Source organism: Xenopus laevis, chromosome 5L (assembly GCF_017654675.1).
Source record: "Xenopus laevis strain J_2021 chromosome 5L, Xenopus_laevis_v10.1, whole genome shotgun sequence".
Classification (NCBI taxonomy): Eukaryota; Metazoa; Chordata; class Amphibia; order Anura; family Pipidae; genus Xenopus; species Xenopus laevis.
Window position 1 is genome coordinate 36,803,485 of NC_054379.1, and position 14,041 is coordinate 36,817,525.

Sequence of the window (14,041 nt, forward strand, 5' to 3'; positions counted from 1 at the left end):
GGATTTAATCGTTCGATCCAACGATTTTTCATTTGATCGAACGAATAGCGCTAAATCCTAAATCGATATTCGAAGTCGAAGGACTTAACTTCGACAGTTGAATATTGAGGGTTAATTAACCCTTGATATTCGACCATAAGTAAATTTGCCCCCTAAGGTTCAAGTTAGCTCCTATGTTAATAAATGAGCTCTCAAATGTCAGAATATGTTGTGCTATAGAAATGGACTATAGGATTTAGTATAGGATAGCCTACTGGAATTAGTAGATTGTTTTGCACAAAAAAGGAATAATGTCAATGTTGAATTAAAGTAATGAATTACATTAGAAGAACATTACTCATATTGGAGAAATAAAAGTAATAATAACCATTCTTAGTTGCCCCTATTCCTGCGTCTTTAAGACTATTTTAAAGTAGCATTTGTCTAGACTTTTTTGTTTTGTTTGTAATTTTGCTTGTTATGAAAAATAAGTCTGAACGTCAGAGTTTTTCAGTGGTTTGGCTTGAGTAATATCTAAAACTTCCAGTACTGGGAACATTGCTCGCAGGAATCTGTATTTCCTCTACAGCAACTGTGTGTTCTTTTCATCTTATTCTAACATGTTATGTGTACCTGTATAGAAGGGCCAATTATAGCTACAAGTTTTGGAGTGCTTGGTACTTTATTAGGGTAGCACCCAATTAAACTTCTGAACTTGTTCCATGCGCTCCATAGTGAGATTTCATCATATTTGAGAGATACTCAATTGTGGATAGTCTTTCCTCCTGAGGAGACATTCACAGCAGGAAATCTCTCACTTATGTTCTTTTATTTTATTCCACTAAGGATATATCTCTCTTTCTTCTACCATGTTCTCTCGTGAATTCAAATGATCATAAGCTGAAAAGAAAAAGTCTTACATTTTTTTTAAAGGGGAACTCCGGCTTTGAAACCAAAATTTGATAAAGAGGCCCACATAACACAGAAACCACTAATGGTTCACACAAGAAGAAATTCAAAAGAGACTTGAACAGGTTAAGATTAACAAAGGTCCAGGGCCAGATGGTATTCATCCCAGGGTAATTAGCGAGCTTAGCTCTGTGATTGCCAAACCTCTTTACTTAATTTTTCAGGATTCATTGAGATCTGGTATTGTGCCAAGAGACTGGCGAATTGCTAATGTGGTGCCTCTATTCAAAAAAGGATCCCGTTCTCAGCCTCAAAACTATAGGCCAGTTAGTCTGACGTCAGTATTAGGAAAGCTTTTCGAAGGGTTAATAAAGGATAAGATACTGGACTTCATAGCAAATCATAATACTATGAGTTTGTGCCAGCATGGTTTTATGCGTAATAGATCTTGCCAGACTAACTTAATTTCTTTTTACGAGAATGTAAGTAGAGACCTCGATTCTGGGATGGCAGTGGATGTGATTTACTTAGACTTTGCTAAAGCATTTGATACAGTGCCACACAAAAGGTTACTGGTTAAATTAAGGAATGTTGGCCTGGAACATAGTATTTGTACCTGGATAGCGAACTGGCTAAAAGATAGACTACAAAGAGTGGTGGTAAATGGAACATTTTCTAATTGGACCAGTGTTGTTAGTGGAGTACCGCAGGGCTCTGTACTAGGTCCCTTGCTTTTCAACTTGTTTATTAATGACCTGGAGGTGGGCATTGAAAGTACTGTTTCTATTTTTGCAGATGATACTAAATTGTGCAGAACTATAGGTTCCATGCAGGATGCTGCCACTTTGCAAAGTGATCTGTCTAAACTGGAAAACTGGGCAGCAAACTGGAAAATGAGGTTCAATGTTGATAAATGCAAGGTTATGCACTTTGGCAAAAATAATATAAATGCAAGTTATACACTAAATGGCAATGTGTTGGGAGTTTCCTTAAATGAAAAGGATCTAGGGGTCTTTGTAGATAACACGTTGTCTAATTCTGGGCAGTGTCATTCTGTGGCTACTAAAGCAAATAAAGTTCTGTCTTGCATAAAAAAGGGCATTAACTCAAGGGATGAAAACATAATTATGCCTCTTTATAGGTCCCTGGTAAGGCCTCATCTGGAGTATGCAGTTCAGTTTTGGACTCCAGTCCTTAAGAGGGATATAAATGAGCTGGAGAGAGTGCAGAGACGTGCAACTAAATTGGTTAGAGGGACGGAAGACTTAAATTATGAGGGTAGACTGTCAAGGTTGGGGTTGTTTTCTCTGGAAAAAAGGCGCTTGCGAGGGGACATGATTACACTTTACAAGTACATTAGAGGACATTATAGACAAATGGCAGGGGACCTTTTTACCCATAAAGTGGATCACCGTACCAGAGGCCACCCCTTTAGACTAGAAGAAAAGAACTTTCATTTGAAGCAACGTAGAGGGTTCTTCACAGTCAGGACAGTGAGGTTGTGGAATGCACTGCCGGGTGATGTTGTGATGGCTGATTCAGTTAATGCCTTTAAGAATGGCTTGGATGATTTTTTGGACAGACATAATATTAAAGGCTATTGTGATACTAAACTCTATAGTTAATATAGGTATGGGTATATAGAATTTTAATTAAAAGTAGGGAGGGGTGTGTGTATGGATGCTGGGTTTTCATTTGGAGGGGTTGAACTTGATGGACTTTGTCTTTTTTCAACCCAATTTAACTATGTAACTATGTAACTATGTAACTATGTAATACTGTATATCCATCAGTATTAGGGGTAATAAAGGCCATTTTCTATGCTGAAAAACAGCCGTTTAACAGTTCTTCTCTTTCTGCATCATTTGAAATCCTGGCAGGGAAGGAGGGACTAAACACTGATGTTACAAATTGTAATAACTTCTCCACAGTTTACAGACAGGAACTACATAACCCACAATGCTTTGCTCTGTGATGTTCCTTTCCTTATTGAAATCATGTGTGCAGGGAATTGTGAGGTTTGGAGGATGTAGACCAGTGATCCCCAACCAGTAGCTCATGAGCAACATGTTGCTCTCCAACCCCTTGGATGTTGCTCCCAATGGCCTCAAAGCAGGAGCTTATTTTTGAATTCCAGGCTTGGAGGCAAGTTTTGGTTGTATAAAAACCATGTGCACTACCAAACAGAGCCTCAATGTAGGTTGACAATCCTCATAGGGGCTACCAAATAGCCAATCACAGCCCTTATTTGGCACCCCAAGAACATTTTCATGCTTGTGTTGCTCCCCAACTCCTTTTACTTCTGAATGTTGCTCATGGGTTCAAAAGGTTGGGGATCCCTGATGTAGACTAAGGACAGCTGACTGTTGATACAAAGTAACAGTAGACAGCCAGCTCAGCAAAGTAGTCAGACAGACCAGCAGGGGGCTAGGCTTAGGGAACTGTCAGAAACAATTAAAAATCATGAAACATTTGCATATTTTTAAATGATGTATATTGCAGAGTTGCTTTAAATTATGTTTACTTTTCAAAAATCTCAAGTTATGTTTTTGTTGAGTTCCCTTTTAATATTAGTTTGTCTTGAGAAGAACTTTCTCAAGTAAAAGTCTCATTTGACATTAAAAGCAAAAGGGTACAAACTACATAAAGGGTTTGTTGCATAAATCATTTCTCTTAAAAACTTGTCATAATCTCATGAACTGATGGAGGTTACCTAAAGGGTTTACTAGCAACTATTTAACTGGGAACTTTAATTAAAATTTATTTCTGAAAGCTTTGCAGCTAACAGTAGAAGAATTTCAAATCAATTAGGATCAACAACCCTCCATAGTCATGGCTTCAATGAATCCTATAAAGGTAGTTTTTGTGACTGTGTGGCAATTTTTTTACAACTTACTGGAATAGTATCACACGTATTCTTATTTGGTATAATTACTAGTCACTGGGGTTTAGCAGCTCTAAAGCAAACAACTCCACCAGGGCAAATTATATTAAATGCAAAGGCTCAAAAATATGATTTCTGTAATTAAACACTTGAGAGAAGTTGTTGATGCCTTTTAAGTGCCATTTACTGGCACAAAAAACCCTGTTGTTCTAAGTCTTGGGCTACAATTAGTCTAGCATTTCAGAAGTTCAAGACAAGGAATTGCCAGTTGTTAATATGTTAATCATAATTCATACATTCAATTTGTTTCTTACCCTAAATATTAGAAGAGGAGTGTAGGCAAAGTTAGTGCAAGAGTTACTAATGAATGCAAGAAGAAACTATGAAAAGAACCATAAAACACAGTACCACAAAAAAGACATCACAATAATCACTCACCAATTTTATATCATGTCCCCAACCCCCCAGCAAAGGGCACAAAAAATGTATACCGTATATACCCGTATATAAGCCGAGTTTTCCAGTATCCAAAATGTGCTGAAAAAGTCTACCTCGGCTTATACTCGGGTCAGCGGTACCAGACCCGAGTAGCTGAGATTGCAGTCACTTTTAATCATTCCTATACCAACAGTTCACTTGGGGAGAGACTGCAATATCCCACAATGCCCTCTTTTGGTTATATGAAAGAATAACAGTGCGCCCTCTGTTGGTTATATGAAAGAATAACAGTGACTGCAATATCACACAGCACCCTCTGTTGGTTATATGAAAGAATAACAGTGACTGCAATATCACACAGCGCCATCTGTTGGTTATATGGAAGAATAACAGTGACTGCAATATCACACAGTGCCCTCTGTTGGTTATATGAAAGATTAACAGTGACTGCAATATCACACCGCGCCCTCTGTTGGTTATATGAAAGATTAACAGTGATGGCAATATCAAACAGCACCCTCTGCACATGGTAGTGGGACAGTGGGACAATGCACACAGTAATCCGTTTGGCAATTCTCTGTCACCATCAACTTTGCAAAGAAGTCCGGTTGATCGCTGGGGGGGTCGCTTTGGCAGAATGTGCGCTGCTGGGAGACAGGGCTGTAGTTGTGTCTAGGCTTATACTAGAGTCAATAACTTTTCCCAGTTTTCGTAGGTAAAATTAGGTACCTCGGCTTATACTCGGGTCGGCTTATACTCGAGTATATACGGTACTCCAAACAGAAAAAGGGGGAGATAGGCACTCAAACAAACCATGAAGGTCACCAAGGAATACATAAAAACAAAAAATGTAACATCTCTATCTCTTTACATATTTCTTGTTCCATGAGCACTTAGCCAGAGGCTGAGCCTATGACTATAAAGACTTGCTAAATCACAAAATTGACTTGGTTTAAGAAATATGATTAGAACTGTGAATGTTCCTGCTAAGCAACGTCTCCAAAATGATTTTGCTCTTCAGAATTTTTGACTGGTAGAGGGCTTTCTAAAGGAACCAAGTACAACTAGAGTGTTCTGCAATAAATGAGATATACTGGAGGTTGCTTGAGTGGGGAACATGCAGTAGACCTCAGGGGTACATTGGCTAGATGTGTGCACAATATATTGAAAGAGATAGCAAAGTCATGCAGGAGCCCTATAGTAGATATGAATAAGGAAATAACAGAAAAGATTTCCTTACACATTTACCTGCGTTCTGCTCTACTAATTGCATCAGTCTAAATATAGGAAATAAATGTAAAAAATATGAACCAGCACAATACAATAAATATGCAAATTAGTTGTTCATCCTACTCAAAATTTCCTGCTGTGAATTTAAATTCTATATTTAGCTCTATCAGAAAAGACTTGTAATCGCATTATTTAACAATAAAATCATGCTTGTTTCCTTACAAAAATATAAAAATCATACTCAGGGGCACATTTACCTAACGTCAAATATCGAGGGGTATTCGAATATCGAAGTCGAAGGATTTTGCGCTATTCCTACGAACGAATGAAGGAATCGAACGATTCGAAGAATTTTAATCCATCGATCGAAGGATATTCCTTCGATCAGGAAATTGTTAGGAAGCCTATGGGGACCTTCCCCATAGGCTAACATTGGCCTCGGTAGGTTTCAGGTGGCGAACTAGGGGGTCGAAGAATTTTTTAAAGAGACAGTACTTTGACTGAATGGTCAAATATTCGAACGCTTTTAGTTCAAATCGTTCGATTCGAAGGTCGTAGTCGAAGGTCGAAGTAGCCATATTCGACCATTCGAAATTCGAACTTTTTTCCTCTATTCCTTCACTCGAACTAAGTAAATGGGCCCCTCAAAGTCAAAAACATGTTTTACTATAGATTTTTGCTTTCTAGTATCCAGAAATTACATTGGGTATTGTTTTTATTATTAAGGGAGCTTGTAATGGGATAAATTAGTGTCTGTTGAACTGGATTCTGGTTTTTCCCCCACACACCAGATTAGAAATCCACAAGGGTTCATTTAATAGCATAGATGCTAAATTGCCAACAGAAACCATTTATTTGCATTCATATTCTAACTAGTAGTACCCATCACAATGTATATCTGATTGGTTGCTATGGTTAAATACAATTACATTGCTAAACAGCTTTACTATTTATTTAAGGGAGAACCAAAGCTTAAAAAAGAACTAGGATAGAAATTCTGCACATTATTGGGCATATTTATCAAGGGTCGAATTTAGAATTTATAAAAACTCCCATAAACTCAAAAATTCGAAATTTATTAAAAGAAATTTTAAATTTGGGTGAATAGGATCGACCAACAAACTCTAACCAAATTCGAATCGAATTCTATTCAAGTTTTTCAACAAAGAAATATTTTTTTTTCTTCTTCTTCAAAAGTCCACCAAATGACACCACATGGATTGTAGGAGGTCCCCCATAGGCTAAAACACCAATTCGGCATATTTTAGATGATGAATAGTCAAATTTGAATTTTTAAAGGAACAGTACATGATAAATTTGAAAATTCAAATTTCGATTTTTTTTTTTAACTAAAATCTAATTTGGACTATTCCCTAGTCGAATTACACTAAAATAAACTTGAAATTCAAATTTAAAAATTTTCAATTTGACCCTATGTATTGGAGTTCAGTACCCACAGAAACCACAGCATTTAAGCACTAAAGATAGCAACTGTGCCGCTGTCAGTTACCTGGGCTTAGGGGCTGATATTCTGTTTATATATACAGAGAGATAACAAAACAACTATATTTAAGGGGAAATTGTCCTAATTAGCAACTTCCAAGTTTCCAAACCAATACAATATGTTGGGGCAAAATTACTAGAATTTGGATGTCATGGACAGCCTGCAATTGGATGTAGTGAGAGAGGATTATGGTATCTGCTAAAATGATGTGTGCATTTTTATTCAATCTTGGTTATACTTTTATTAAAACGTTGTCTACATTCATTTAAACTGTGTTCATTTTTATCATACAGGTAACTAGTTTTATGTTTGTTTTTTTTTAAATCTGGATCACATTTTATTCTGAGTTAATTTGTGTTTAATCTATCCATTAATGACTTGGAGGAGGGCACTGAAGATGATGTATCGGTTCTTGATAATGACACGGTTCAATTGAATCTATTCAGGATGTTTAATTTTTCATGGGAGAACTGTAGAAATTGGTAGTCTAGGTGGCTAAGCAGCAGATGAGATTCAATGTACTGTAGATAAATGTCAAAAATCCGCAAAACTCGAAAATTGACGCCTGCGTCAACTTTGACACATCGAAACATGGAAATTCACCACAAATTCCCGCCTGCCGAATATTCGCCCATCACTAATAAAAAGGATTTTTTACATTAAAGTGAACCTCTACAAGGTTCAAACTAGTATATGAACAAAGGCACACTCCATTTAATGCTTCTGCAAAAAATTTTATCAAAACTTTGTCTACATTCATTTAAACTGTGTTCATTTTTTTTCATAACTCATTTTTTGTTTGATTTTTTTAAATCTGGGTCACATTTTATTCTGAGTTAATTTGTGTTTAATGTGTCCATTAATGACTTGGAGGAGGGCACTAAAGACGATGTATCTGTTCTTGATAAGCACACTCCATTCAATGCTTCTGCAAAAAATCCAAAATTTTCTTTTATTTAAGGTGAGATCTCAGCAAACGTTTTGGGGTCAAGCCCCGTCATCAAGTGCAACTTACAAAGTGTGTACAGGGAAATATTTCAAGGGAAGGTGAGCAGTAGACTCCACCCCCTTAACAAGGTTATGGAATTGTCTGTATGTAGTGGTTGTACTGGAAGATACATTAAGTTAAAGACAGTATTGGATGCATTATTAGGATATCAGAAAATACTTTCGGGCTGTAATAAGGATACTGGAACATATTGTTTCGCAGGCAGTTGCATTTGATGTTTTGGAGGTGGTTTTAGATGGATGTTTTCTCTTTCTCTGGATCAGCTAGCAGTTTTTCTTGGACAGAAGGTTAGATTTAATTGATGTATTTTTTAATCTAGTCAGGTATGATGGCTAGGGATCATGAAACTCTTATTATTATAGAATAATTGAGTATCCTGGACTTTTAAACCCACAGAGATTCGATCTATAAAAAAATTCTAGATTGAATTTACTCCACATAGATACATTCTAACCCCAAATCTTATTCCCAATATTTAAATGACAGATAGCTTAATACAACTACCCAGATGAGAACAATACTATCACTATTAACTTATATATTAACATTAAGGGGCAAATTTACTTAAGCTCGAATATCGAGGGTTAATTAACACTCGATATTCGACTGTCGAAGTTAAATCCTTCGACGTCGAAGGATTTAGCGCTATTCGTTCGATCAAACTAAAATCCTTCGATCGAACGATTAAATCCTTCAAATCGTTTGATTCGAAGGATTTTAATCCATCGATCGAACGATTTTTGTTCGACCAAAAAAAGATAGCAAATCCTATGGGGACCTTCCCCATAGGCTAACATTGACTTTGGTAGCTTTTAGGTGGCGAACTAGGGGGTTGAAGTTTTTTTTTAAAGAGAAAGTACTTCGACTATCGAATGGTCGAATAGTCGAACGATTTTTAGTTCGATTCGAAGTCAAAGTAGCCTATTCAATGGTCAAAGTAGCCAAAAAAACATTTGAAATTTGAAGTTTTTTTCCTCTATTCCTTCACTCGAGCTAAGTAAATGGGCCCCTAATTGTAATGTTGAAGTCGTTCATATTTCCATGCTGATTTTTGGAAGCATTTGGAAAGCAACTACCTTAACATTATTAGACTGTTTTTGTTTCCCCAATGCGTACGGCTAGGGATCATGAAGCTCTTATTAAGAAGAGTCTGAAAATAATTAAACCCACAGAGATTCAGTCTATATGCCTTGATTTGCTGTAATTGTTCTCTGTGAGAGTAAGTATGGCATGGGCCAATTAGGATGTGGTTCTAATTATCCATTTCTGTATTTTTAAACATTATATTTAATTTTGTGTGGAAAACAAGAATTGTATTATGCTTGTATTTTAACAACGCTTCAGTAACTCCAAGCTAACAAAGATGTAACACAAATAAGAAAGATTCACAAATGAAATCCCAGGCGTGCCAGCCATGACCTTTGATTAGACAGTGTTTTATCACTTGAGGCAACTTATTCAGCACATATTGAAGTGACAAACCCTACATCAAACTTAAAAAAAAACCCTAAGCACCACCTACAGTCTATAACCAGAATGAGGAATCTCAGCAGGGGATAGCTGAGAAATAATAACTTAACCTGATAATAACCTCTGAAAAAACTTGCAATATGTTTAGGCATTTTACAATCGAAAAACAATGAGGCTTGAAATGTGGTTACACTTGAAGGAACCATGAATTGAATAGGTCTACATTCTGGCATAACAATGCTGAGTTTATAACTGCTTCTATTGAATAAGTCATTCTCCCCCCACCGCATGTTTCGGACTTGCTTGATAGCTAGCTGATGCAACCAGAGGTGGGCCTGGCTGATCGGGCGCCCAAGGCAGTCCAACCAATCAGCTTACCTCCATCGCTGCGCATGTGCGCCATCAGCGCTCGCGTCCGTGGCAACTGCTTTCACATATACAGAAGGGCCATACTCAGGCGCAATTCTAGTGCCAGGTTTGGGAGTAGGCAGAAGAGGTAGCTGCCCAGCGCCCCCCAATCGTTGCGCCCTAGGCAGCTGCCTCTTCTGCCTTCCCCTAGTTCCGGCCCTGGATGCAACTCACAGATTTTGTGCTTAATTTCTGATGATGCCTTGAACAACAAAACATTGTCTAATGAACGTAAAGGGAATGGCTTAAAATGTGGTTACACCTGAAAGAACCACCATGAGTAAAACAGGTCTACATTATGGCTTAATGTCCAGAGTTTATAACTGTAAACAGTTCTCCCTACTGCCCATTTTTTGGGTGACAACATTTGCTTGATAGCTATGTGATATAACTCATCTTGTGATTGGCAGCAGGATGCTCAGCTGATGATGCCTTGAGCAACAAAGCACTGTGTAATAATTAAATGTCTCTTGAGAAAAGTACATGGTGGATATTTTATAGATCCTGAACTATACCTGTTTGCATGACATTGCACAGAGCTTAGCATAAATATGTTCATAATTCTTGTTCAAACAAGGAAAACCTCTAAAGGGAAAGTAGTTAAATGTAAAAAACCTTTGTTCTGCTTTTTGGCTCATATCTATGCCAAAAGCATTCAACAGTTACTGACACGTTCACTCATTCTTGCTTTGCACTCTCATGTGCTCATTAATACATCTTCATTGCTAATTCATAATGATGTCACACTAATTCATTCATAAACTCACTTTGGCACTCAAAATCACTCCCCTAGACTAGTGGTCCACAACCAGTAGCTTGTGAGCAAGATATTGCTCGCCAACCACTTGTTTTTGAGTTCCTGGCTGGAAGGCAAGATTTAGATATATGGCCAAACAGAGCCACTTGTTGGCTGCCAATCCACATAGTGGCTATCAAAATAACCAATCATATTCTTTATTTGGCACCCTAGGAATTTTTTTCATGTTTGTGTTGTTCCCCATCACTTTTTACGTTTGGATGTGGCTCAAAGGTAAAAAAGGTTGGGGACCCCTGCCCTAGACAGTGCCATACAGTACACACACCGTGTATATACTTTTACTCAATGTCAATGGATAAATCACCTTAATCAATCAGTGGTTGGGTGCTATCAGTATATTACAACCAAAAAACTTTGTGCAAGCAACTCTTAAATAAATAGTTTTCACATTCTATGTAAATGTATGGCTAAAAGCTCATTATGCTGTGTGTATTTGGTTTTTCTGTTGACATTTTTAGATGGCAGATAGAGGAGAACATATTCTAAGGTGTGATTATTGCCAAACAAACTTGAATGATAATATAACACCAATATCAATGTAAAAACTAAAAAAATTATGTAATTAGTAAGCAGGGCTGTCTTCTTTCATGCTGCTGCCACTGACTCAGTGCACAACATCCTGATAGTCATTGGGTTAGATTATTATTATAGTAACAGTGATGAAAAAATAAAGGAAAAGAAGAAGTAGAGAAAGAAGAGGGGAAATACAAAGGAGGGTTTAATGTTGTGGAGGCTATACTATTGGGACCCTATTGTTAATGATTTATAATGAATATGTGGGGGGGTTATACAGCTAATGGGATACATTCAATACTGAGTTCACTCTGAAATTAACTAGACAGTGGATTTATACATATTTATTACATCTTATTATTAATTCTGCAGTGTCATAATACTTTTCCCGGAAAGCTACTGCCTCGGGATTTTATACTAGGCTTCAGAGTACAAATAATTTATTTTGCATAAAATATTACATTCCAATTGTTCCATTAGTAACATTTGGTGAGGAGGCAACATGGCAACATTTCTAGGCAACTGTGACCATTACTACTGTACGTAGGCATTTTTAAATGTATGTTTAAATGTATGTTTAAAAATGGGTGAGGTTAGGTGTTGACTGTAATAAGCATGTCAGACCTTGATGAAAAAAGGTTGAAAATTTAAAATTATAGAGATATTGAGTCAGCTTCAGAGTCGCCAACACCTCTATAAGCACATGGTTTGCTCCAAGCATTGTAGAAACAATCTATTAATGCCCTGATCCACCTTATGTTAAGGAACTTTGCTCCAATGACCAACATCTATTGACTTAGCTTATGAATGTATACAAATGCTTTGCCGCACACTCAAAAAATTACAAACTGACTTGGCTGAGTATAGGTACATGACTTATCTGCGCCATTTTTTAGAAGTGCCACACTTGAGCGTTTGCTTTCGTATACATTATCCAGCACATAAAAGATGTAAACTGTCTTATTAGTCATTTTGTTGGTGATTACTAGCATTCCTGCTTTTCTTACTTCATTTATTTTTACTGCTTTCAGGAAGATAAAAGCCATTAGCAAATGTGACCTGTATTTCCTACTTACAACTGGTGCCACGGAAGCAAGCAAAACAATCAGATGCAAAATATGGATGGTTTAATTGAACAGAACAATGTGCTTCTGCATAATAAAATCACAGAGGCTGGGAAAAAGAATGGCTTAATCAACACCAGAAACTTAATGGCGGAAAATAAAGATGGGATGGTATCTGTTTACCCAACTCCTCAATACCAGAGCCACATTGTTGGAAATATTTCGCCACAGATCGGGAGAGACAGCATTAAAAATGAACCCGTTCAGCAACTCTTGGATCCAAACATGCTTCAAAAGACTGTGGAGTCACACTACCGGCCAAATATTATTCTGTATTCGGAGAATGTCTTGCGCTCTTGGGGAGAGAATGTCAGCTCTGAGTGTTGTGAAACCACATTTATAGAAGACAGATCGCCCACCAAAGACAGTCTTGATTATCCGGATAGCAAGTTCATAGACCTTTCATCTGAAGATATCAAAATTCATACTCTCTCATATGACGTTGAAGAAGAGGAAGATTTCCAGGAGCTGGAGGTCAGTATTGCAATCACATATGAATAATTTATGACCAGGGTGCTAATGAAAGGTCCTTTAAGGCGAGCTAAATTCCATTAAACGACATGCGTTTTATTTCCATTTTTACTTCCATTTTAATGTTCTTTACTTCCCTCACTGCAGCTGACATATCTGCCTATTTATCAATCTTTACACGCATTTCTTCAGCAATCATGAATAGCGCAGTAAAAATCTAAATGGAAATGAAAGGAATTTACCACATAAAAATAGGAGCAATCATTTTAAAGTGCCTCTAATAAAGGTTGCGAGGAAAAATGTATTTACAAGAATTGCATTAAAAAAAAAACTTTTCCAGCCACATATTCCCTTTACCCCCACTCCCATAATGATAATATGTCACATGTGAAAAATGTATTTTTCTCAGTTCTCCTTAACGTCCTCTGTGGTATCAAAGTGCTGCGTTCATTTAACGTTCAGAAATATCATTGTAGGAGCTCAGCAAGGGGTTTTTCATAAGGCTAATGTCTCACTGGGTTTTCCATATGAATTAAATTGTTACCAGCAGAAATGACTTAATAAGTAGGATCCTAACACATTTTAAATGAATGCTGCTGAAGGAAAACTGTGTGCCGTCACCCAATGGGATAAATGTAACAATGGTTTTTAGCATTGACTTAATAATACATAAGTAATGTGGTGATATGTTCTATAAATCAGTTTTATAATACTACGGTCTTCATGACAAAACCGTTTCTTATCATTATTAGAGAAGAGCTGAAGCGATAGTTTACCATAAAGTGGCAGTATACCCTTGGTCGATATGAGTATAATGAATATGGCTTGTAGCTACCTACTTGTTGCCTATATTTTTAATCATGAAAAATCTATGGTTTCTGTTATTTCTTAAGCTAAATAAACAGGAAGATTGAAACTTACTCCATGTTTGGTCCTTATTGGACAGATAGGGTTGCCATCAGCTAACTCTGGGCGGGGCGGTGACATAGTGTAGGGGCACTGTGATGACCTTCCAAAAACCAGGCTGTCCAGGTCAAAACTGGACAGGTAGCAACTCTAGGTATAGATAGTGAGATAGATAGTGAGATACTATACAACCCCTGTCCTTTCCCCTTTGTTTAGTTAGTAGGAGTCCATAATGGAGGGCAATCGGAATCTAATTAACTATCTCACAAGGACCAGACATGGAGTAGTTTCAGTTCTCTGTTTAGCTCACGGAAACTTATTTTTCTAAATTAAAACATTTGGCATACAGTATTAAAGGGATACTGTCATGGAAAAACAT

At 37.1% G+C, this 14,041-nt stretch overlaps 1 protein-coding gene across 1 annotated transcript in view; it reads left to right on the top strand.

Annotated features, from left to right (window-relative positions):
* The window catches only part of syndig1.L (synapse differentiation inducing 1 L homeolog), a 194,248-nt gene that overhangs the window by 65,842 nt on the left and 114,365 nt on the right, over nt 1-14,041 (top strand). Inside the window, exon 2 of the mRNA XM_018262867.2 lies at nt 12,193-12,759. Coding sequence (XP_018118356.1) covers nt 12,271-12,759 — 489 coding nt within the window. The 5' untranslated portion in view covers nt 12,193-12,270. The remainder of the gene's footprint in view (nt 1-12,192; nt 12,760-14,041) is intronic.